The sequence below is a fragment of the Lissotriton vulgaris genome, chromosome 7, assembly GCF_964263255.1.
Source record: "Lissotriton vulgaris chromosome 7, aLisVul1.2, whole genome shotgun sequence".
In the NCBI taxonomy this organism is placed as follows: Eukaryota; Metazoa; Chordata; class Amphibia; order Caudata; family Salamandridae; genus Lissotriton; species Lissotriton vulgaris.
Genome location: NC_141695.1, coordinates 1,503,968,652 through 1,503,994,298, shown reverse-complemented (window position 1 = coordinate 1,503,994,298; position 25,647 = coordinate 1,503,968,652). Strand labels below are relative to the sequence as shown.

The window sequence follows — 25,647 nt, the reverse complement described above, 5'->3', positions numbered from 1 at the left end:
GCTGGCAGTACGTGGGGGGGCGCCCCTTCCGTGGCCACGAAAGGAGCGAAAGGCACCCGATTGCTGGCGTGGGGCCGTGAGGCCCAAGGACTTGGCCGTAGCCCTGGAGTCCTTGAAACGTTCCAGCGCATGGTCTGCCTTGTCGCCGAAGAGGCGACGGCCATCCAACGGCTTGTCCAGGAGCGTGGCCTGGACATCGGCCGAGAAGTTGGCGGACCTCAACCAGGCGTGGCGTCGAACCGCCACTGTCGTTGCCATCGCCCTGCCCAGTGAGTCCGTTGTATCCAGCCCACACCGGATAGAAAAACGTGCTGCATCTCGGCCTTCCGCAAGGGCTTGGCCGAGTTTAGCCTGGACCTCCTGCGGGCATTGTGGCAGCACCTCCGCAACCGTGTCCCACAGAGTGTGGGTGTAGCGGCCCAAGAGACAGGCGGTATTCACAGACCGCAGCCTGAAGCTAACAGACGAGAAAACCTTCTTCCCGAACTGTTCGTATTTCTTGGATTCCCTGTCGGGCGGGGCCGACGGGAATGCGGTCTGGGAGTTTGAGGCCTGGATGACCAGAATCTCGGGGGTGGGGTGGGTGGACAAAAAGCATGGGTCGCCCAGGGCCGGGCGGTAGCGTCTGGCCACGTTCCTATCCACAGGCGGACCTGTGGCGGGCTTGGACCAAGTGCCCACAAGAACGTCACACAAGGCCTCATTGAACGGCAGCAGGGGCTCACTGGAGCTTGACTGCGATTTGAGGACCTCTGTGAGGAGGTTAGTCCTCACGGCCGCGACGGGGAGCTTAAGGTTTAAGGCCTTAGCTGCCTTCGTCAACACTACACTATATGTAGAGCCCGCCTCCGAAGCCACAGTCGGAGGTGAGCTAAATATCCAGTGTCTGGCGAAGTGTCAAGACCACTGGCCTCCCCAAGCTCATATGTCCAGTCCTGTTGAGACTGGCAATCTAGTGCCAGAGGGTCCTCGGACCCCTCCCAATCTTCCTCGTCACCTGTGTCCTGCAAACCAGGATTAGTAGACAGGGCCTCCTCGTGGAGATAAAAATCCCCAAAGGCCGACGGAATCGGCGCCCAGCGGCGCCCTTCCGGCGCCTGAGTCGGACCGCAGGAAACATTGGGGGCGGCAACCACAGTGGGCGCCGGGGCCGACACCCGTGGGGACGGCGCCGGTGAGGTCGTAAGGTCGACCGGCGACGTCCCGGATCCGGAGCCGGATCCGGCGAGGCCCTGCGGCGCCGAGACCGAAGGTGCCGGCGGCATCGGGGCCGAATCGCCCGGCGGCGTCGGGCCGAAGCGCCCGACCCGTTAGGACCTCCAGACGGAGCCGTTGGGCCCGAAGGCGCCACGGGAACCGACTGAGGCCATGAGGTACCTCTCGACCTCCTCCGGCGTCGCGCCATGCCCAGGGACCCGAAGGTGTGGGGCAGGCGGCGACACTAGCGACTCCCGCGGAGCCGCGTGGGTGGTGTCTCCAGAGCCCCCGGCCGCATTGCGCGAGCGGCGGTGTGGGTCGGAGGATCGATGACGTCGCTCCGACCTCTCATGCCTCTTACCTGAGGACTTGGAACCAGACGACCGGTGTCCATTCCCGGAGCTTCGATGACTCCGACCTCGCGACCTGTCCCTCGACCTCCCGTGGGACCGGGACCGGGACCTGTAGCGGCGCGGGCCGACAGCCTCAGCTCGAGTCGCTTGCGGGACCGCTCCCGCCTAGCCTTCGACGTCAGAGCCCGGCAGTCGGAGCAGGTTCGATTGTCATGGTCGAGGCCTAAGCACTTCAGGCACCGGCGATGGGGGCCCGTGACCGACATGAGTCGATCGCACTTCGAGCAAGGCTTGAACCCGGGCATCCCTGGCACCGATAGAGTCGAAGACTCGACAAAAAAAAGAGTGATCAAAAGATCAAAAAGTTTCAGTCAAAAATTGACTGGGGTAGAGCTTCTTCCGGATCTGCGCTAGCTGGCGTGGAAAAAAGAAGAACTGACGGCAGCGCGCATGGGCGGCGTCTAAGTACTCCGACGACGTCATTCCGGCGGAATCTACGCCGACGACGGACGCGGAGCCGCAGACGACGCCTACCGACGCGCAGGGGTATTGCTACGCAAAAATTTCCGGATCCAGTCAAACGCCTGGGGATATTATAAGTGGGCGCCGGGGGCGACACCCGTGGGGACGGCGCCGGTGAGGTCGTAAGGTCGACCGGCGACGTCCCGGATCCGGAGCCGGATCCGGCGAGGCCCTGCGGCGCCGAGACCGAAGGTGCCGGCGGCATCGGGGCCGAATCGCCCGGCGGCGTCGGGCCGAAGCGCCCGACCCGTTAGGACCTCCAGACGGAGCCGTTGGGCCCGAAGGCGCCACGGGAACCGACTGAGGCCATGAGGTACCTCTCGACCTCCTCCGGCGTCGCGCCATGCCCAGGGACCCGAAGGTGTGGGGCAGGCGGCGACACTAGCGACTCCCGCGGAGCCGCGTGGGTGGTGTCTCCAGAGCCCCCGGCCGCATTGCGCGAGCGGCGGTGTGGGTCGGAGGATCGATGACGTCGCTCCGACCTCTCATGCCTCTTACCTGAGGACTTGGAACCAGACGACCGGTGTCCATTCCCGGAGCTTCGATGACTCCGACCTCGCGACCTGTCCCTCGACCTCCCGTGGGACCGGGACCGGGACCTGTAGCGGCGCGGGCCGACAGCCTCAGCTCGAGTCGCTTGCGGGACCGCTCCCGCCTAGCCTTCGACGTCAGAGCCCGGCAGTCGGAGCAGGTTCGATTGTCATGGTCGAGGCCTAAGCACTTCAGGCACCGGCGATGGGGGCCCGTGACCGACATGAGTCGATCGCACTTCGAGCAAGGCTTGAACCCGGGCATCCCTGGCACCGATAGAGTCGAAGACTCGACAAAAAAAAGAGTGATCAAAAGATCAAAAAGTTTCAGTCAAAAATTGACTGGGGTAGAGCTTCTTCCGGATCTGCGCTAGCTGGCGTGGAAAAAAGAAGAACTGACGGCAGCGCGCATGGGCGGCGTCTAAGTACTCCGACGACGTCATTCCGGCGGAATCTACGCCGACGACGGACGCGGAGCCGCAGACGACGCCTACCGACGCGCAGGGGTATTGCTACGCAAAAATTTCCGGATCCAGTCAAACGCCTGGGGATATTATAAGGTAAGGAATCTATCACTAACGTGTTTCTTTCTGATTCTTGAATACAAAGCCTTTGTTGTTAGGGTGAGTGCTCAGAGGAAATGTAAGCTCGGACTGCACTAACGACTCGTTTCAGTATAAAAACTGTACCCATGTTTACAAAGTATAACAATATGAAGCGATGTATAATGCTACCAGAATGCTCTCTGATGAGATGCAAATATCTGCAGAAGCTTCAAAGCAAGATTGATGATTTTTTGCTTTCAAAATAAAATATTCACAAAGAAATGCAACTAGGAAAATAAATGTTTTGCCAAATTACTGAAAATAAAGATTTAAGGTACCATTCCTTTGAAGAATCAGTTCGTAAAATGTATTGATACAGGCTCATAATGGAAAATCAGTGTAATCGGTTTCAACAAGATTATGGGAAACATGAAAATAAACAAGCATTAGCAAAGACAATAGGTCTGGCATTAGCAGTCAGCCTTTTGGTTTTGTCAATGCATGTTTTGTTTGGACATGGCTTTTGTAAATATTTATTGTTGTTGGAGAGCCCTCACCCTTTTAACAAACATTAGCAAAATACAAAAATATTTTCTGTTCTCAAAAAACACACATTGCGAAAGCAGTTCCTGCAGTGAACAAAACTTTTCGTGCAGATATATTTCTTGTGAAAGAGCAGCATGCTGTCACAGTGAAGCCAGTCGATAAAGAAAGAGATACACTTTCAATAAAAACAAAAGATTAGCACCAGACCTAATTAGATGCCCAATTCCTAATGGAAATCACAAAGGTGCAGCCATGGTATATACCCTAGCATTATTGCAGATTTAAGGTTTCATGAATTCAAACAAATTTATGGAAGTAGACCTGGAAATCATCCTTCTATAAAATAGTTGTGAACTCCATTTTAGCATGAGAAAATATGTATGTGTAGATTTGCTCATGCAAAAATCTGTTGAGAGTTTATAAGTTCACTTTCCTCCCTACTACTTTTTCTCCAACCCTGGAAAAAGTTTTACTTCTGCCCATGCCAAGGAGTACATTTCTAACCTCTCTCAATATGGGAGATTCTATGATCGGGAATGGAGCAGAAATGTAAATTTTGCCTCTACCTTCTGCAGAGTTTAAGTTGAATTTTTTGACTGAGGTGCTTCATTTATCCACATCAGATGAGATAGAGCTGGTGAAACCACCTAAAACATGCAAGTTAGTAGGTTTGCACAGATTCAAAAGGGAATACTAACCCTGGGACTATTGTTTACTGCTACCTCCAATACCAGTATGCAGATCTGCAGAAAGGTGGTTAAATAAGGGAATTGCTAGCATTCGGATCATACTATAGTATGAGCCCTGGCATAATCAGAGAGGCTATTATCAGTGATCTTGTATAAAGAGATTGCTGCTTGCATTGGTGCCGCACTACATCGCACCCAAGGGACAAGTGTATTGTTTTATAGGACAAGCGGATTTCAGATGAAACCTGTCCAATGGACAAGTAGATTTGTTATTAAATTCCACACCCTTGTCTGGTGCGGGAAGACTCGCGGGGGAAAACATTTCAAAATAAAGCATTGTGATTGGCTTGTCTCGTTGGACGACCGCAGGATCAAGTGACGTGACTGGAGGCCGCAACACGAAGACAAAAAAATAAAAAGTAGGAGTAGGGACTGTGACCTTTGGCTACTTGTGGGGGTGTTACAACTTTTGACGGGGATATTGGAGAAGGTATGGGGTAGACGTATAGTCCGATATATTGTATCAAGATATTACTTTATGTAAAAAACAAAGAAATTCACTGAAAAAGCACAAAGGTAAAGGTTGAGTTTATATGCAGGTTTTCTAATGCAAAACCTACTGTATTTAAAAAACAGTGAAATTCACCAGTCATACATAACTGACATAAGTATAACTTTAACAACTATGATGCGCTGCTTATGACTGCACATATTAAATCACTGGCAGCATCTGAAATATGCGCTGATGGAGGTTATACTTATGTCAGTTACGCATAACTGATAGATTTCAGTGTTTTGGGTTTTTTTTTAAACTCTAGTTTTTTAAAATTATTTAAACACCCTACATACAAGTCTACTTTAGCCTGTTTTTTTCCATTGAATTTTCAAGGTTTGTTTTAACTCAAGTTAAAACTTCAGTATCCTATTAACATATAACCCCGCTTTACCATTTGTTTTTCTTACATATTTATTTTTTACACTACATTATATATTCATTGACTTAATACTCATTGGAACGATTTGGACCATTTGAGTATCATCCTTTTTAATTTTTAGTATTGCTTGAGAGTGCAGATATACAAGTCAATTGTTAAATGAAATGCAGCAACATAAGGAAATGGTAAGGAAATCAAAAACATGTATTGGAAAATGTGAAGTACATTGGCATTATAGAGTAGGTTTAACAAGAATGAAAATAGGAAGATAAATTGCAGTGTGGGCAAGTGTATTTAACTTTTTGCTGATCGGCATCTGCACTGGGGAGGAATCATTGATGTATATATATATATACAAACACACAGTGAGAGAAATAGTAAACATTATATACATATACACACACGTATACTGGTAGTACTGAGACTAAGGTAACAGCTGGACACTGTCAGATTTACATTGCAATTTCATTTTAAGGTATCATTCTGACTCACATGTTGAAACTGAAATAGTGAAATGTTTGCCTAGCACCGCAGCTGATTACATTTTTTATTACTCATGTTGAAAGGCTGAAGCACATGGAGTATTTCGCCTCATTTGTTTATCTTGAGTATTACAACAAAGAACACTTGATTACTATACACATTACAGTGATTTTGGTTCACTTTAATATTCTGTAGCTCTTCCTATGCTAAAGTAAGTAGGTGCAGCTTGGAAAAATGAAAACTTTTAAGGCTATCTAAAGGAAAGCAAATTTTAAATGTATTATTTGAAAGTGCATCAAGTGTTTTCCAGTACAGTAGAGTCAGCCAATAAATGAAAAGGGGAATACAAAAATCAAAAAGAAATTACTTAGCAGTTTTGCTGGTTGCATCTTGTCAATCTGGGTAGCAATCACAGACGCTAACAGAAGCCAAAATATACTCTCAGTGCTCATCATAAAAATCATTGTCAAGCAACTCTCACCCGTTTATCAATTAAGATTGTTCAAGGACAACCCAATTTATTCCCCATACCCAGGAACACCACCAAATTATTGGGCCGCCATGCATAATGCAGAGATGGATCACATCATTCAGTAGGCAACTTTTCTAGAGTCCAAAGCATCAGCTATGGAATCGTAAATTAAGACTTAGTGCTTATAAACCATCCACAGCTTTACACCATAAGAGGGTCTCACTTTTTAACAAGCCATTGTTCCTCTTCAAAGTCTTTGCAGATTTCCACACACATAACCCAATATAATTTATTTTACATACTTTTTTAATCCTACTTTCCAAACCGTGAGTCTTAAAGACCAGGTTCACTCTACTAGGGAAAAGCACCTTGACTGCTTAAATAATTAATGTTCCCAGATCAATGAGATACAAGCCAGAAACCTGGATAAGTCTGTACTTGTAACACACAAAACTACATTTACTGTGCTGCCAGAGCAGACACTGCCATGGTAGACCTAGCATCTTTATGCAGTTTGTTTCATTTTCAGGTTTATCTATTTGTCTGGATTTCACTCCTCTTTGGCATTGGCTTGCTATTCTACCGTACTTTTACTGAAAAGAAAACAAGTAGAATGTACTTGATTGTAATTCTAGTTCTTATAGCTATTTTCTATTAATTAATAAACCTTGTGTTCTCCACCCCAAAAAACTGAACAGTTGAGGACATGTATTAGGTTAATTAATTTTCCAGTCTGTAACAGACCGTGGAGGGTATGTTGAACTTGTACAATTACATGAATCCTTAAAGAACAGGATCAAAATGTCTCCTCTTATAAACATCATGCCACAATTTTATGCTTGTTTTAACTCTGCCAAGGAGCTTTATACATGGTCTTTTGGCCAGTCAAATGTGCCTTTATTCTTCTGATTGAAAATGTTACATTACAGGATGTTAAAAAACGTGTTAAAAAAATTGAAGAGGTTATCAGATTCTACAGATGGGTGGAGATATCTACCATGCAAGCATTTTAAGAAAATACACACGAATAAGAATGATAATAGTTCACCAAAACATCTGTGGGCTGTCTGTCACAATGTGAGATCTGATCAAAGACTTCAGACTGACCATGGAAATATATTTTGAAAAAGCAAGATATGGACTGTATCTCATTGTGGGTCAAGTGTTCCCACTGCTTATTTGTTTTATACATTAGCAGAATATAATTTTCCAAACTCTAAAAGGTCATAGACTCCTCCACCATTTGCCCACTTCAAAGGATGAACAAATACTTACCATATTTTTTAAGTTGATCTTTGCTGGGCCAAGTATCAGAAATTTGCAATGGCACATTCTCTTGGCAATATGGAGTCTTGAGGGCAGAATTTGTTTTAACTGAAATCGGTGACTTTTTAGGAGAAGGCTCTTGAGCGATTTCTACGTTTTCTTCACTTCCAAGCACTTCTATATATAAAAAAAGTTTGTTAAAATAAAAATACATTTCTACTACACAACTAGTAAGCTAAAATTGTGTTGGCTTTATGTTAAATAAAAACAAATGAAAGTGTAATCATAAAGAAATTAACATTGAATGGTTTTAAATTCTCATAATGCAAGGAAGCATTGTATTAGCATATGGACATTGTAAATTAAAATGTTACTATGTTACTAGTAAAACAAGTTCTTTATGGTGGGTATCTGCACTCTAATCATAAATATAATGTGTGAGTAAAGAAATAATGTTTAAAAGTACACTAAAAATCAAAATGAGTCAAAAACTATAGGGAGCTGCATAGCTGTTCAAATATTTCCTTTTTGCAAAGGCCAAAAAATGAAATAAATTTTTAGCAAGGGCAGAACATCAGAAAAAGTAGCAATAACTGCCCTGTCTATTTAAGCACAGCCAAGAGTCATCCGTCATGCATCACAGTGACAATGGCTTAACGGTAAAGGTTTGACAATTTGAGGAAGGGCGGAGTACCCCAACACTTACTCCTTTCCACTGGCTTTGTCGGTGGACAGTTCATGAATTTATTGAAGATACCTAAGGTAGATAACTAGTGATACATGTAGGCAACTTCTCCACCTCTATTAGATATATTAAAAGTAAAATACTCCCTTTTGTTTTTATGTTTTTTTGGAGAAGAACTCTGAAGGGGCAATGGGTTTATAAGGTTTCGCGGGTGGAGGCCTCTGGGGGCGGAGGTCATTTTCTCTTACCCCCGTCGTTTAGAACTGGGAAAGGATAATAAGCACTTTGCTTTGTTGGGGTGGCGGGTAGTTATGAATCTGTCGAGCAGGGAGGCAGGGAGAGGGTTGGGAGGATGGAGGGCAGTTGGCGAGAGTTGTTTGGTTGTTTGTTCTTTTTTTCCACAGGGCGAGAACAATGGAATGTATGCTTGTTACAGTTTGTTGGGCATACTGAATTAATGCTGGTCTGAAGTACTACACTATTTATGGTCTCAGGAACAAGGTCATCACATTCTAAGGTTGATTTGTGTGACCCCCCCAAAGTCCCCAGTGACTCCATTGTCGTTGGTCACCTGGAATGTGCATGGACTGGGTGAGAAGATAAAAAGGGGATTGGTGTTACAGTATTTGAGGAGATGTGCGCCAACAGTGGCCTTGTTGAACAGGTTACTTACCTTCGGTAACGGTATATCTGGAAGAAACAGTAGTTAGTATTAGATTCCTTACCTTAGATTAGAAAATCCCCAGGCGTCAGACTGGATCCGGAAACTTTTGCGTAGCAGTACCCCCGCGCGTCGGTAGGCGTCGCCTGCGGCTCCGCGTCCGTCTTCGGCGTCGTTTGCGCCGGGATGACGTCGCCGGAGTACTTAGATGCCGCTCTCGCATGCTGACGTCAGTTCTTATACACAGCTTTTCCGTGCCAGAAACGCAGAGCCATGATAAAAACCAACACTGGTGCTGTGAGAAGTTGGCCTGGTATATGATGTTCACTATTCTAGTGAACACCTTGCACCAGTCCAAACAACCCTTATGGTGATGGTTGTAAAGGCAACCTTATAGACCAGCTCTCCTAGAAGTTGCGTGGACAGAACAGACTTAGGCTAAAAGACTCTTGAGGGCGTGTAAAGCCAGCTGGTTTACCATATGGAATCCCTTGAATATCAGATAAAAGGACACCACACATGATATATATAAAATATAAATGTATTTATTCACTAACACACTCCTCTGAACTCTTTATTAGATCAGAGGCAAAAGCACATAACAAGTTACACTTCGAGATACTTTAAATAGCACAATTTACAATTAGGCCCTAGGGGCGCGTAAAACCATATACTAAGTAAGAAGTGGTATAAGAACCACGACATGGGAAAGGAAGAGGCCTAGGGAATCGGTGGGGCTACACTATCTGACCCTTAGGTTAGGAGTAGGAGGCCCACAGGCGGCGCGTGCAGTGTCAGTACACTCAAGCGAGAGTCAATAGAAAGTCAATGGGAACTTAGAAGGTAAGTAAATGAAGATTTAGGACACTTCCGGTCTAGCTAGAAGGAAACAACTAAAAACCTAGACACTTGGATAGTAAATACCCTTGAGAGCACCGAAGTACTCGCGTTACCTCACTCACAGGAAGCGGGTGTATAGGTGTGAAGATGTGTCTGGTTTCGTCGTTGAATCCTATGGAGCCTGTTAAGAAAGATGCTGCAGGCAACCAGGAGGAAGATGTCCGGGTGGATCAGAGTTGAAGAAGACCTGAAAGCAGAGGGGACAGAGTCTAGGTCACTAGCCAGTGACCGGGTGGAACCAGAAAGGAACCAGATGTCGTCGAGGAGCAATCAGGTGCTGGGGTGAAGCTTGTCGTTGCAGCCACGCGGACCAGGAGGCGTCGAGGACGACCAGGTGCTGGAGAGGAGCTGTCCCACGAAGGTTCTCGCAGATGGAGGGGTCGGCTTGAAGATCGGAGACAACAAACCTAAGCAAAGGCAACTCACGCAGGATACACAAAGGGCTTCTGGTGCAGACCAGGAGGGTCTATGGGACTTCACCTTTTCAGGGAAGTAAGTGCCAGTCTGGAGCAACCAGACCAGCGGTGGATTCTCAAAAGGATCATCGTCAGAGGGCTACTAGCCAACGGGCCAGCAACCGGACAACGCATCGAGCAGACCACAAGGAGAAGGGCCCCACGCAGATCTCGTGGAGTGTGGAGGGCTGGTCTTCTGTGCAGGTGGAGCTCGGTGTCGGGATGACTCAGTCCCCAGTGCAGAGCTTCGAGGAGGCCTCAGGAGCTGCGCTGTTAGCAAGTTGAAGCCTTTCCAAGTTACCTGCTTCCACGGGTCCAGACGCCTTCCACGGGGCTCAGCTGTGCTGGAGTCGTGCAGTGGGGTCAGAGGCATCTGGGTGTAGAGGTCTTGTCAGGCTCTGTGCTCGGGTTCCAGCGGGAACGGGGACAAAGCAAGCCGTCGAGTTGCTGGATGGTGCCTGGTTGCCCAGGGTGGTCACTCCTTGGCCACAAGTGAGATTTCTTCAGTCTTCAGTTCAGGTGAATGTCTAAGGGTCCAGAGTTTCATCTTCAATCGATTCCAGGATTAATCTAAAGTCTCCTGGGTCAGCTCCTACCTTTATACAACTAAAAGGGGGCTGGTTTGCTCACTAGGTCCTTCCTCTGGGTGGGACCAGGAAGGGGGGTGGTTACACCCCTTTTCCTTAGTGCAGTTTCACGCTAGAGCTAGGGCTGGAGTGCCCCAGCAACCGGTTTGAACTGGGGTATGCATGGAGCACCTAGAGTGCTCCAGGCAGTGTCCGATTCTATTCAGCCCCCCCTGTCCCAATACACATCCTCCTGTCTGGGGTGGTGCTCGCACCTCCCCAAGCAGGAAACCTATTGTCCAAACCTCCGTGACTGGAAGGACTCCCAGCAGCAGGAGGTCAGACTTGTGTCTGTGGCAGCAGCATCCATTTTGTGATGCTGGGGCTCTGGTTAACTCTAACCGGGATATTCAGAACTAACATGTCTTCTCCCTCTAGAAGGGTGGAATGCTACCCCCATCGCCAGAATTGGCGAGGGGGTAGTATTCCAAAGTGTTACACGACATGTTTTGATAAAGCCAAACCAAAGTTAGCATTAACCGCGAGGATTATAATGCACTTAAGAGCATATGATATGGCAATATCATAGAACAGCTATAGGGACATGGTTCCGGAAGCTGCAGACAGGCTCAGATCATGCTAGAGCACCATCTCACACATAACCAAGCACTCTGCCTTCAGGATTGTTAAGGCCTGCCATAGGAGTGACTTATAGGTTACTATGTGTCTATATGTAAGTAGGTATAGGAATACTACACCTAAGCAAGGGGTGATTACACGACCTTGCCCAGCTGAGTGATCAGCCAGTTGTGTCTATTTGAGTGGCCAGCCAGGGGCGGCACAATACATGCTGCAGCCCCTGGTAGGCCTTGGTTACACCTATGCCCTGAGTACCTAGGGTACACTTTTACAGGGGCTGACAAGGTGACCCAATTTCCAATTTGGTATGTACCTACAGTACATGGAGTCCATTTTACAGAGAGAGCAGATAGCCTGGGGTCCTGAATATCAGGATCCCAGGCCAACTAAGTCGAAATCAATACAAAAAGATCCCAGTACCCTGGACGTGGACTAGCATTTGTCTAAAAAGGCATTCCTTTGTGCTGGAAAATATACCATTAGATTCCAAACCACCCACATCTACTCTACATTGAGTTAGGCGTGTTCTTCTCGTGCCTATCCGTCCAAAACAAATCATTTTTAATTTTTTACCATAAAAGAAGGAGAATCCAAACTGCTTTCAACTCGACACAACCACCTATGACTGCTCAACTGAAACAGTATGTGGTCCCACAATTAGAACAAAACCAACATGAAAAAATGTGTGGTGAAGAGGAAGGCACCTCACGGGAGAACACCCTCGGGGCCCTTGGCAGATGTTTACCAATTTCTTGCCCCTTTCTCATCATTGGTTGCCATTCCTCTTCAAAATAAAGTGTCCAAAAGCAAAACCATACGTGTTGTGTGCAGAATAGACAGGTGCAAGACAAAAACATTCAAGGAATCACTCCTTGATATGACAGAAAAGTGTCCTCTCATACCAGCTGGAAGATGAAAAGACATTCAGTCTAATCGCCGATTGTCTCATCAATCTGCAAAGGATATATACATTGTTGCCAGTGTTTAAAAGGAGAACATCCTATGTTTATCAAGCATAAACGCGACTCACTCGGTTTTATACATAAAACACGGGGATGTATCACACCTTTCTAGGGGCCGACTGCTCACATATGTGACACTGGCAACAAGGTGTTACTGTTGATCATCAAACAGTCGTCGAGGTAGGACTGACCCCACTTAATGCAATACCACATGGCGGTGGTGTTGTCCATGAACACCTGCACTACACTTCCCCGGACAGAGGGAAGGAATGCTTTCAGTGCAAGTCGGTTCGCCTGCAGCTCCAGAATGTTGACATGGAGCCGGGACTCCACCGGAGACCAGAGGCCTCTGATCTCCACCTCTCCCAATTGGCCTCCCCATCCCAGGAGGGATGCATCTGTCACCACTGTGTGCTCCGGTTCGGGAAGTGAGAGGGATCTGCCATTGACCCAATCGTGATTTGTGAGTCACCATTGAAATTGTCGTGCAGTGCCCTCAGAGAGCTGGACATGGTCGGACAGGTTGCCCTGATGCTGCGCCCACTGAACTTCGGGTCCCACTGCAGAGCCCGCATATGCCATCTGGCATGTTGCACAAGCAGGATGCAGAAGGCCATCAGGCCCAGGAGCCGGAGGTTCATCCTGACTGAAACCCGGGATAGAGGCTGGAAGATCGGAATCATAGCCCCGAAACCGCGTCGAATCCAGAACCGCTTCCATAAAGGGGAGCTTCTGGGTGGGACTTCGGCACGTTGATTGAGAACCCGAGCAAATGCAGGTCGGCCGCGTAGGAAGGTGGATATCCGACTATGGTTGCCCCCAACTTTTTGCCTAGTGTTTTGCTGGTTTTCGACTTAGTTGGCCCGGGATCCGGCTATTTAGGACCCCAGGCTTTCTGCTCTCTCTGTTAAAATGGATTCCATGTACTCTAGGTACATATCTAATTGGATACTGAGTCACCTTATCAGCCCCAGTACAGTGTACCTTAGGTACCCAGGGCATAGGTGCACCCAGGGCCTACCAGGGGCTGCAGCATATATTATGCCACCCCTGGCTGGCCATCCAAATTTGACAACTGGCTGATCAATAAGCTGGGGCAAGGTGGTGTATTCACCCTTTGCTATAGATATAGTATACCTATATCTAAACCTAAAATGGACACATATACTCCTATAAGTCACTCCTATGGCAGGCCTTACCAATCGTGGAGGCAGAGTGCTTGGAATTATGCGAGATGGTGCTCTGGCATGAGCTGAGCCTGTCTGCAGCTTTCGGAACCGAGTCCTTTAGCTGTTTCCATGATAACGCTATACCATATACTCTTAAGTGCGTTATAATCCTCGCGGTTATTGCCAACTTTGGCATAGCATTATCAAAACATGTCGAGTAAGGTGTCATACGAATTGGTATACTACCCCCTCGCCAGTTCTGGCGACGGGGGTAGCATTCCACCCTTTTAGAAGGACACGACATGTACCTAACTGTGAACCTCGGTTAAAGTTAACCCGAGCCTCAGCATCACAAAATGGATGCTGCCACCACAGACACAAGTCTGACCTCCTGCTGCTGGGAGTCCTTCCAGCGAGGGAGGCTTGGACAAAGGGTTTCCTGCCTTGGGAGGTGCTAGCACCACCCCAGACAGGATTTTGTACATTGGGTAGGACAGGGCTGAAAGGAATGAGACATGCCCGGGGCACACAAGGTGTCCCTGTGCATACACCGGTCTAAACCAGTTCCTGGGGCTCTCCAGCCCCAGCTCCGGCGCAAGATCGGACAAAGGATAGGGGGTGTAACCACCCCCCTTCCTGGTCCCACCCATAGGAGGGACCTAGTCGTAGTACAGCCCCCTTTAGCAGGATAAAGGTAGGAGCTGGTCCCATTCCAAGTTAGATTAATCCTGAACTGAAACTCTACAAGAAGAAACTCTGGACTTTGACTTTCTGCCAAGAAGACTGAAGAAATCTCCCTTGTGGGCAAGGAGTGTTCACCCTGTACAAGCAGGCACCATCAGCGTCCAGCGGCTTCCCTTTGTCGTCTTCCCTCGAGGATCCAGACTTCAGAGCCAGACGAGACCCGGATTCCCAGACCTCTCCGACCTCTAGCTACATCTGCAGCACAGCTGAGATCCGTGGGTGCGACGAGACACGTGGGACCGGCCATCTTGGAAGAAGCAGCACTTCACTCCAGCACGACTTCTGAGGTAACCTCGACCAAGGACTGAGAAGCCCCGACCCTGAGCAGCTCCTGCACCGAAGACCAGCCCTCCAGCATCCACGAGATCTGCGTGGGGCCCTTCTGCCTGTTTGCTGCTCGACGTGTTGACTGGTCACTTGCTGGCTGGCTAGTGACCTCCTAGACGACGAACCTTGAAATCCAATCTGCTGGTCTGGTTGCTCCAGTCTGGCCCCTGCTTCCCTGGAAAGGAGAAGCACCCCGGACCCTCCTGGTCAACTCCAGACGCTGTTTCCACTCACCGCGTGGGTTGCCTTTGCCAAGGCCTGTTGACTCCAAATCCGGATCCGACACCGCCAACAGCGAGAGCCTGCGTGGGCTCGTGTCTCCATCCTGGTCCACGTGGCTGCAGAGTCAAGCGTCCACTCTTCACCTGATCGCGGCGACGACATCTGATTCCACTCCTGTCACTGGCTAGTGACTTTGAACATTGTCCCCTCTGCTTTCAGGTTCTCCTCTTCACTGATCCACCCTTGGATCACACCGGACATCTTCCTCCTGGTCGCCTGCAGCATCTTTTCTTCCAGGCTCCATAGACTTCAACGCCGGAACCAGACACGACTTCGCACCTATGCACCCGTAGCCTGTGGGTGAGGTAACAAGAGCATTTCGGTGCTCAAGGGTAGATTGACTCTCCTAGTGTCCAGTTCCACAGTTGTTTTAGTCCTAACTAGTCAGGATTGTCCGTACTCACCTTTTACTTGAACTGCACTGTCCATAGACTTTGTTACGCATCTCGCGTGTTCACACTCTGCACACGCGTTCCGTGGGCCTCCTATTACTTACCTAAAGTTAGGGTAGTGTAGTCCCAGCGATCCTACAGCCTCTGGACAGCTCCATTCCTTCTATCGACTTTCACATTCCCTTACTTAGTATATGGTTTGTTGTGCCTCTAGGGCCACATTGTAATTGTGCAACTTAAACTTATTTTTCTTAAGAGTCTCGTCATGTGCTTAGCCCTCTGATCTCATAAAGAGTTCAGAGGTGTGCGTTAGTTAATAAATATCTTGTTTATTTTCATAACTACCTGTGTGGTGTCCTTTCATTTGGTATTCAATGGGTTATATGTGGTAAAACTGCTGGCTTCACATGCCAAAAGAGTTTAGCCCAAGACTGCTTTGTCCATGCTACCATTAGGATAGCTGGTCTATAAGGTTGACTTACAACCAATCACCATAAGGGTTGTTTGGACTGATACAAGGTGATCACTAGAACTAGTGAACATCATATATCAGGCCAACTTCTCACAGGCCGTAGTCTGAAGGTGGGAGACCACTGCCTGGGGCTAGCCTGCCTTCAACAATCAGTCGTCGAGGTAGGAAGAAGACCGACACCCCTGACCCGCACAGATGAGCTGCGACCACCGCCATCACTTTCATGGACACCCGAGGGTCGCTGGTAAGGCCGAAGTGAAGCACGGCAAACTGAAAATGCTCCTGGCCTACCGGGAACCGCAGGTAAAGCCGGTGGGCTGGCAGGACGGGGATGTGAAAATATGCATCCTGCAAGTCCAACGCCACCATCCAGTCTCCAGGGTAAAGGGCAGCCAAGACCTGAGCCAGAGCCAGCATCTTGAACTTTTTCTTCAGGAGGAAGCGATAGACGTTCCGGATGTCCAAGATAGGACGCAGACCCCTTTGTCCTTCTTGGGGACAAGAAAGTAGTGGGAATAACAACCACTCCCTACTTCTGGCCTAGGAACGCACTTGATGGCCCCCTTGGCCAAGAGGGTTGTGACTTACTGCTGGAGAAGTGCCAAGTGTTACCCCCACATGCAGTGGTACTGAGGTGGCAAGGCTGGAGGGGTGGACCCTTGTGGATGATCTGCAACACCCACTTGTCTGTTGTGATATCACGCCAGTGGGGGAGGTGGTGGCGGATCCTGAAACCCACCGACATGGGGTGCTCCACAAAGCCCGGATTAGGAACGTTTGGAGGTAGAAGCAGCGAGGGCGGAGGTGGACTGACCTCCACGCTGATTCCCAGACCTGTCCCTGCGGAAGCAGCGTCCGCGCAGAGGTTGGTTCTGCACAGGCTTGCTGACGGAACGTGCCTGGGCTCCTCTGCTGTGGCCACGAAAGGAACAAACACAAGGAGTGGCCAGGCTCTTTGCAGAAAGACCCAAGGACTTGGCCATGGCCCGCGAGTCCTTAAAACGCTTCAGTGCACGGTCGGCCTTATCACCAAACCGGCGAGTGCCATCAAAAGGCATGTCCATGAGCGAGCTCTGGACATCAGGCCAGAACCCTGTAGAACGCAATCAGGCTTTGCGACGCAGCGCCACAGTCATAGAAATTGCCCTGCCCAACGAGTCAGTGGTGTCCAAACCACACCGAATGGTGAACTTAGCCGCATCCTTACCCTTAGCAACCGCCAGGGAAAGTACAGCCTGGACCTCCTCAGGACACTTGGGCAATATCTAAGCAACGGTATCCCACACCGCGTGGGAATAGCGGCCAAATAAGCAGGCGGTGTTCACCGACCGCAGCCCCGAGCTGGCCGAATAGAACAGCTGCTTACCGAACTGAACCAGTTTTTCTTAGAGTCCTTATCCGACGGAGCTGTGGGAAAATCACTCTGCAACGTCGAGGCCTGGATGACCAGACTCTCAGGCACAGGATGAGTGGGGAGAAAGGTGGTGTCACCAAGCGGTGACACCTGGAAACATTCTTATCCACAGGGACTCCTGTGGCCAGTTGCAACCAAGCGTCCAACAGGATGTCGGTGAGGGTGTCATTGAAGGGAAGCAGCGGCTCCAGCGAAGTAGACAACGTCTGGAGCCTCTCAGTGAGGAGGGTATTTTTGAGGGTCACCGTAGGAAGGTCGAGGTTGAGGACCTCAGGAGCCTGACTGAGCACGATCGTGTAGGAAACGCCCTCCTCCATTGTAGGCGGAGGAGAGGTAAACCCCGAGACTGGAGAGACAGAGGTCGCCTGTGTCCTCCAGATTGTCCACCCAATCCTGCTCACACTGACGGGCAAGAGGGTCCTCGGACCCCTCCCAGTCATCCTCCACCTCCGCTGCAGGAGGAGCCGGCCGCTGCGGCGGAGTCGGAGGAGGGACAAGCGGCATCTGAAACGTCGCCATGAATGGCACTGGCCGGGCCGGCGCCGTGTCCCAATGCGGATCCCTGGCAGGAACAAAATGGTCCTGGAACTGGGGCAGGGGTGGAATGTAATGGCACCCGCTGGGGCGGGAGCCGCCAGCCGGACCTCCTGGCACCTGAGCCAGAGCCAACGGCATAGGATCCTGTGGCACCGAAGCTGGATCCGCCGGCAGCGCCGACGGGCCAACAAGATCTGGACACGGGACGGCAGGGCTCGAAGGCGCGCCGGCGGGAGCCCAAGGCCTAAAAAGGTGGTCCATGGTGGCAAGAAACTCTTGCACCTGTTAGGGAGTCGCAGACAGACCCAGGTAAGACGGGTAGGCCACGCGACTCCTGAACCCCTGTCCCCCACGTCCGCATCTGAGGATCGACGGGGAGACGTCGGAAACTGAACACACTTCTTTGACTTCTTTGTATGTCGTCGCTTACCAGAATACGAGGGCGAAGACTTGGAGCCCGAGGAACAACGACAGCGGCCCTGCGAGCGGTCTAAGTGAACAATGCCTGTACCCGGAGCAGCGTCGGGACGAGTGCCATAGAGGCAAACATCATGGGGGTCCGCCATCGACATATTGCGACAGCAGGCTCCACGGGACTTAAAGCCTGGCATCCCTACGTGGACCAGAAGAAAAAAGGGGAGACAAAAGTCTCAAAAGAGTAGTCAAAAAGTGACTATGGTACATTCTCTATCCGGATCTGCGCTTACTGGGGTGGAAAATAAACAGACGTCAACGCACATGGGTCGCACCTAAGTAGTCTCTGTGATGTAATCTCGGCGCGTACGACACCAGCGACTGACGCGGAGCCGCAGGACACCACCTACTGACGCACAGGGGTACTGCTAGCAAAACCTTTTGGATCCAGTCTGACGCCTGGGAATAGTCTAAGGTAAGGAATCTATCACTAACGTGTCTCTTTCAGATATCAAAGTCAAAAGGAAACATCCAGTGATGATGTGGAAAGCACCATAAAAGATGCATCAACTCAGGAAACTGCAGTAGAACTAGAGCTGTCCTCACAAATGGATCCCCAGCTCCCCACAGCATTTGCAACCCAACTGAATGACAAAAGATCAATAGCCCCAGATAGGTCCTCAGTATGGACGCAAACAATATCAAAGGAGCAGTTGAAACCTACAGCCAACATATGGCACAAGGAAGAAAATCCGAAGAACATGGCAACTTGACAGGAGATGCAGATAATTCCTAGCTATCTATGCAACAATGTGGACACCCAAAAGTACAAGCTCAGAATCATAAGAGGAAACACAACTAGAATGGAATATGAGAGATGGCAACACCAGGAAGATTGCCTGCCCAGAAAATGACATGGAAAAGGTGCAAAGCTATGGGGCGGCTTGCGAAATTTACCTATACCATAAAATTGCACTCTACTCAGAATATGCTTCACGAGGAATGTGGGATGTCTTCAATAAAGAGAACATTGTTGAAGCCCTATGCCAACATGCTAGGCCCCCCCCCCGAATATTTACAGTGTGGCATTACCTCCCACCAGAGATTGGAGAGATACATGAATGCCCTGAAATCATCTTTACTAGCCCCATGCCAGTGAACGTCCTGAGGAGGAACAATCAGCAGTTTGAAAAATTGTAAAAATTGGAAATAAAAGTGTTAAACCCACAGTCCCTAAATATCCCACCTTTCTTACGGAGACAGAAGTAATCACCAACCAAGTAATAGGCCAGGGCATGGAGGTCCAAAATAGGCAAAGGAATACTACTGACTCCGTAGTAAGTGGCACTAAAATGGGAAATCGACCCAGGAAGGCCAGAAGGGGAGATGATGATAATGACAAATAAAAGAGGGGAAGGCCGCCATTGCACAACACCACAAACGAAACTGATGGGCAGGGCATGTCTAACGAATGCCCTTAAGTTCTGATCCTAGCACATGGAGCCCAAATAACACAACCCTGATATTAAATACCACCCTTAGCTTGTGGAAGATATGAGGCTTACTGAAATAAAGAAATAAAGAATGCTGCCATCAAAGAGCTGAGGAGACATGACATCAGCGCACTTCAAGAAACTAGGGCAATCTGCTCATCACCTTGACACAACTTAACTTATGAAGCTCCAGCAACTGCCTCACAAGAGTTGGGCCATGCCTCTCGCGGAGTGCCGATCTAGATGAAAAACAAGCTGATGGCACATGAAAAATGTGCTTCTCACAAAGAATGAGGATTATATTATCCTGATGATATCTTTGGTCAATAGCAGGAGAGCAAGGCCAAGGCTCTCTCTTATTATAGGGTGCATTTACTCTCACCCTGCTGAGACAAGACGAGAAGCAACATCAACACCAATGCTCATAATATTGAGGAACTGATCATCATACCCAGATGATATGTGGTCATTTTGGGTGACAATGTTAATTTAATGTGCGCAGAAAATAACACTTTCTTAGACTTTGAAGACAAAACAGGCCTATTCCTGCTTTAGGATGGCAACCTTGGATTATATGTGGGTGTCTGTGACCAACTTCCAATGTATAAGAAAGTTTAAAATGCTTCAATGACCTCTTAAAACAAAAAATAAGTAAACTGTGTGTAACATTGGAAAATAAATGATTGTACTGTCTCCCACTGGCACCGTTCAACTGGTGAAACACCTCAGGGTCAGACCACCATTTGACCCCACATCAGATAGTGACAGGGAGAAGGATGAACATCTGTGTGCTACTAACTAGACATAGGTGGCAGACAGAGTGCATCTGAAATAGTATGAACTGAAATATCAGTGTATTTGTCTCACCTAACACAAGTGTCAAAGTTTGTTTCAAAACAGGGTACACTGTAGCTGCCATGCACGTCAACACCCCTCCAGATGACGCCCCTCTAGTGCAGGACCAACAGACACCCTTGCCATTGGGAACTCTAATTTGTATACCCAAATGAAGGGAGTGTCGTGTTCAGTAATCTGCATTTGCATATGCAAGTTTGTTCCAAACTGATTCAATCAAAAGACAGATTTCCTTTAGTCCACAATCGTAATTTATTACATGTCACTTTAGGATAGTGTTTCCACAATGATTCATTAAAGTTCATCAATATAAATCGCCAAGTTCACAGCAGTTCAACAGAAGTTCCAAATAAATTCAGCTAACGTGTTTCATCCACCATAGGACGTCATCAGGGTAACAATTCAATTTTCTTTCTGTGTGACTTCTCCCTATCAAGTAAAAGGCTCTGAATTTTCTTCTAAATTAATGGTTTCCAAAATGCCATAAGCACCGTTTTTTGTTAGGCAGTCCGTGCCTATAAGATTCCCAGCCAACAGGTCTTAAATGTATCCGCATCGAAATTCAATAACAATTTCCCTGTAAGCAGCTATTATGATAGTCATCTATAATCACCTCACTCAATTTCAGTCCAATCCCTCCAATTCAAGCCCCATTCATCTACTGCGACCTTACAGCCGGATTTATCGGGCCGGCTGCATGGAATAAGGTCACAGAGTTGCAGAAAACTTGAAAGAGCACGGAGACTAAGCTGCAGAAAGAATCTTCCTACCAAGAGCGTCTTGTCTTGGTTCATGGTTCGATCCAGTAGCAGAATCCAGTGTCCAACAGCAGAAGTGTCTTTAGAAAGGTCTTGACTGCATCCAGGACGAATCTTAGGACCAACTCTCAGAGGAATCCAAAAAGGGGGAAGGACAAATTAAGCAGTAACCTGCGTATCAGAGGTGTCTGGGACGCTACTCTGAGGACCTAACCAGTCAGCTGCTCCCAGGGGCCAGTTTTCAAAATGGCAGGATCAAAAAGTCACCTAGTGGAGCTCTGAGACCCTCCTAGGGAAGGAGCTGTACAAGGGGGTGGTCACTCCACTGTCTTTTATGTGGTTTCGCACCAGAGTGGGAGGCAAGGGCTCCAGTACTGATGGAAACTGGTTTATGAAAGGAGGGCACCAAATGAGCCCTTCAAAGCAGTCTGAAGACGCTCAGGAAAACCCTCCTCCCTAGCCTAAGACACCTAGTTCTAAAGGAGAGGTGGCTAAAACTCTCCTCTACAGGAAATCCTTTGTTAGCTTCCCCAGGCCTTTAGCTGCTTCCAGCAACTGGTCCCTCCTGGTTATGACTCCCACTTTGGGAAGGAGAACCATCAGGAAAACCAAGGGAGGTGTGCTCACCTTTGCCAACCTGGCCCGAACTCGAACCTGCAGAAGCGAAACTCTGTTGTGTTCTGCAGCCAGCAACCTCAAGAACCCTGAAGATCTGCCCTGCCTTCGAAGGAAAAGACTTTGACTCCCATGAACACCGGATTTGTTCACCAACAGAAACTCTGGCTCCCGTCCTAAAGCTGGAAGAGTGCGTGTAGGTGGCTGGTGAGTCTGACGCAAGGCTGCCGTTTAGTATGCGCAGGCCTAGTTGGTTTAAGGAAGCATCTAAGGTTTTGCCTTTATTGTCGCACCTTTGGTACTGCATTTTGATCAGTGGTATAGGCCATTTTGTCAAATTTTGAATGACTTCCAAATCCTCTTCTATTTCATTAAAAAAATTCTGGTCCAATGCTGCAAGTCTGCGCCACTCTGCACCCGTCGCCCACGGCCCGAGTTAGAGTGTCCCAACACCACGAGGAGGTCTCCCCGGCGATTTTGACACGAGATCTGGTGATCTCTGACCTGCCTCAAATCTCCCAGCGAAGCCTGCAGCCTCTTTCTAGAGGATCCCCCCGACCGAACTGGAGCCGGTAAGAGAAACCTGACGCCTAAAGACACCCCTGCACCCGAAGCCCCAAGGCCTTGGGTTGCTCAACCACCAACCCAACTTACCTCTCCAACCGGTGGTCACCTCCAGAAGATCTTCGTCCAGAGCATGCAGTCTTTGTTGAAACCAGAGAATCGACAATGAAATTAACAGGGCACCCGACGCCAAACCAGCACCCTGCACCCAGCCGCCCAGCGTCGCTGTGGGTGCACTTTTTATGCGACACAGGATCCCTTTTGCTCTGAGCCCAACACCAAGAGCTTTGCTCCCACAACCTTGTGGCCGGCTTGTCAGCAGCCACCAACCGGAAGCCCCCTATCCCCAATTGGATAACATTGGGCCTCTGCATTCTGCAACCGGCAAACCTAGTGCCGCTGAGGGTGTAAAAAGAGTGCATCCTTGACCCTGGGGGAACCCATGTTCTTATCCCAGAATCCCAACCCCAAAGACGGAGTACTTACCTGGTAACTGTTGACTTCATTTCTCTCCATTGACCTGTGTTTCTCTGAAAAATGTTCGAAGTGTGGAGATGATTTGTATGGAAATCTGAAAAATAACAAATGTACAAAACTGATTTGACTTACCTTTGCTCAAGGAAATGGCCCAGTGTGATATCCAGGCATTTCACAGAGTAGAAAAAGCAATCTAAAAATTAACTAAAAAGTAATCTGTACAGTATTTTCAATACGTTGACTTACCTGTATCTCAAACTGCATTTGAACTTGCATTCACTTATAAACACAGCATATTATACTACAAAGCATTTATTTCACTTACCTGTGACAGGCTTGGCTTGGTTCTAGAAATAAAATAACTAATCAACAATTTTTTTTATACAAAACAAATTGGTCTGAGTTCAGTTGGAGTGTGTGACATCATTTGATTGAGTGGGTACAACAAATGCTTAACACTAGCCTCTTATGAAGCCTTACTGCTCACCCACACTATCACAGATAGAGAGTGAGGTGCTATCTACTTTAACCTCTGCTTACTTTTGTGGTTCCACTGGACTCTGTCCACACTATGCCTCATTATGATATAGCGTAAACATAGCCAGCTTCCCACACAAGGTCAATATTGCATTCATGTGTCTCCAAGGCCACCCGCTCTCCTTCTAGGAGGATCCTTCTGGCTTTCGGTCCTCCGGAATGAGCCATATCGGACCACATTTGTCTATCGTACCGGTCGATGATAGCCAAAGCATTGGCTGCCTTGATGGTAGGTGCAGCCATGGTGGAAAAACGCTTCCCCATGATGTCTAACGTATGCCCTTCTTTGTCCGGAGGAGTGGAGATCGGGATTGCTGGGCTCTTAGAGCTCACTTGAGCCGCCTGCAAGATTACAGAATCTGGCTTCGGGTGGCCTGTCAGACACAAACGCTAATTTTCTTGGGCTCTGTACTTTGTGTATGCAACAGAGCACTGGTGGTATTGTGGCCGGGGTCATCATTAGTTTTAACCCCTCTTGCCAGATGTATTCTATTACTGGAATTGTGCGCATTGATATTCTGGCTTGCTCTTTAAAGTCATACAGATAGCAGTCTGTATGTATAATTTATATGTGGAGTTGGAATCTATTAGACGCCCTCTCCATTAAGTTGGGGAAACACTTTATGTCTTCTGGCAGGGAACCCGCTGGATGGTGTGACCGAGGGAAGGCATTGGGAATGATGTAGTCCTCCCAGTGGTCAGCAGGCATTGGGTCTGGAATTGCACCGCCTTCTCTCTTTTCATCTGAAGAGGAAGGGTCGACCTCTTGCGTAAAAGATTGTGGCAATGTAGGTGTTGCTGGCGAACTCGGTTTCTCAAGGGCCTGTGGTTGGACCGGTGGTTCCTTGAGAACATCTTGAGATGGAAATCTTCGTTTGTAATCTGCCAGCATACCTTGAAGGCCTTGAATCCAAGTTTAGTGCATGTGCGCCATCTCTCTAGAACAATGTTCTTGATATTCGTAGCGTTGGTTTGATAATGACGTGGAGGTGCCAGATATGGCTTTTAGTATTGCTGGTCCTCAGTCTTCATCAACTTCCTGGCACTTAACATGCAACTCGGAAGGACTGTGTGTCACTCTGTGTATTCCATCATCCTTATCATCTTCGTCCGACTCTTGAAAATCTGAAAGGTACGAAGGAGGTAAAGGGTAGATCTTACTGTAAGCTGGTATCTCAGGATCAAAATATTTCTTCTCACCCTAATCATCGTCAACTGACTCCTGGACACTGACGTTGGAAACCAGGTTGTCTACTTTGTTGCCGTTGATGGAATCGTTGTCTACGGTATCGTCACCGATAGTGACGTCATCAATGGTGTCATCAACAGAATCGCAACAACTGATGGTGTCGTCGTCCACGAAAGTGTCGTCAAGTGTGTCTGCGTCAGCGACAGTAGTGGCATCGACTGAGTGGACGTTTAACTTGTCACCGACGGCCCAGTGACTGTTGACAGTGGTGTCATCGAAGGGGATTTTTCAGTTCTGCTCTTCCCCGGATCTACTGAGGAGGCTGTATAGTGCTTCTTTTCTTTCCTCAGTGGAGTAGAGAAAACAGAAGACAAAGACTCAGAGGAGACCTTAGAAATATTTTCCTGTTTTGAGCACTTGCTTTCTGGAGAGGGTTTGAGGTGTTTCCTGCCCTCTCCAAAGTCTTTCTCTTGAGATCTTGTTCTCTTGGGAGGACTGGATGAGCTATCGCTGTCCTCCTAAGATGACCTACAGTGCTTAGCGGACTGCAACCACAAAAGCAGCCTTCTCTCTCAAAGTTTTAGAAAATAAAGTGCGACAGATTTTGCACTGTTGTACCTCATCGGCTGGGTGGAGGAAGTAAATGCAGTCCTTGTGAGAATGATCAACATGGAATCTCTTCTTGCCACAGGTCTGGTAGGCCCAAAAGAGTCCTTTCTTATCAGATATTATGAGTAGAATTTTTTATAGAAGAAAAACCTAGAAGGTAGAATAAAAACTGAGTACAACTCAGGGAGACTCCATTCACACAAGACGTGCAGTAAAAATCCGAGGAAAAATGCCTCTGCTGGGAACGTTCTAGAGAGTGCTAGCAGCTGATTGACTGCATTCAACATTTAATCCTTTTTTTTTTTTTTAAGGACATAGGCCATGTAGAACATGGCTCAAGGCCATTATAGCAGATGGCATTATTTGAACACTGCTTGACTATGGTTCTGTGGG

At 48.3% G+C, this 25,647-nt stretch overlaps 1 protein-coding gene across 1 annotated transcript in view; it reads right to left on the bottom strand.

Moving 5' to 3' along the window:
- PHF20 (PHD finger protein 20) overlaps positions 1-25,647 on the bottom strand; it is a 1,006,161-nt gene that overhangs the window by 270,621 nt on the left and 709,893 nt on the right. The window contains exon 16 of the mRNA XM_086932347.1: positions 7,548-7,715. Within this exon, the coding sequence (XP_086788473.1) occupies positions 7,548-7,715 (168 nt within the window). The remainder of the gene's footprint in view (positions 1-7,547; positions 7,716-25,647) is intronic.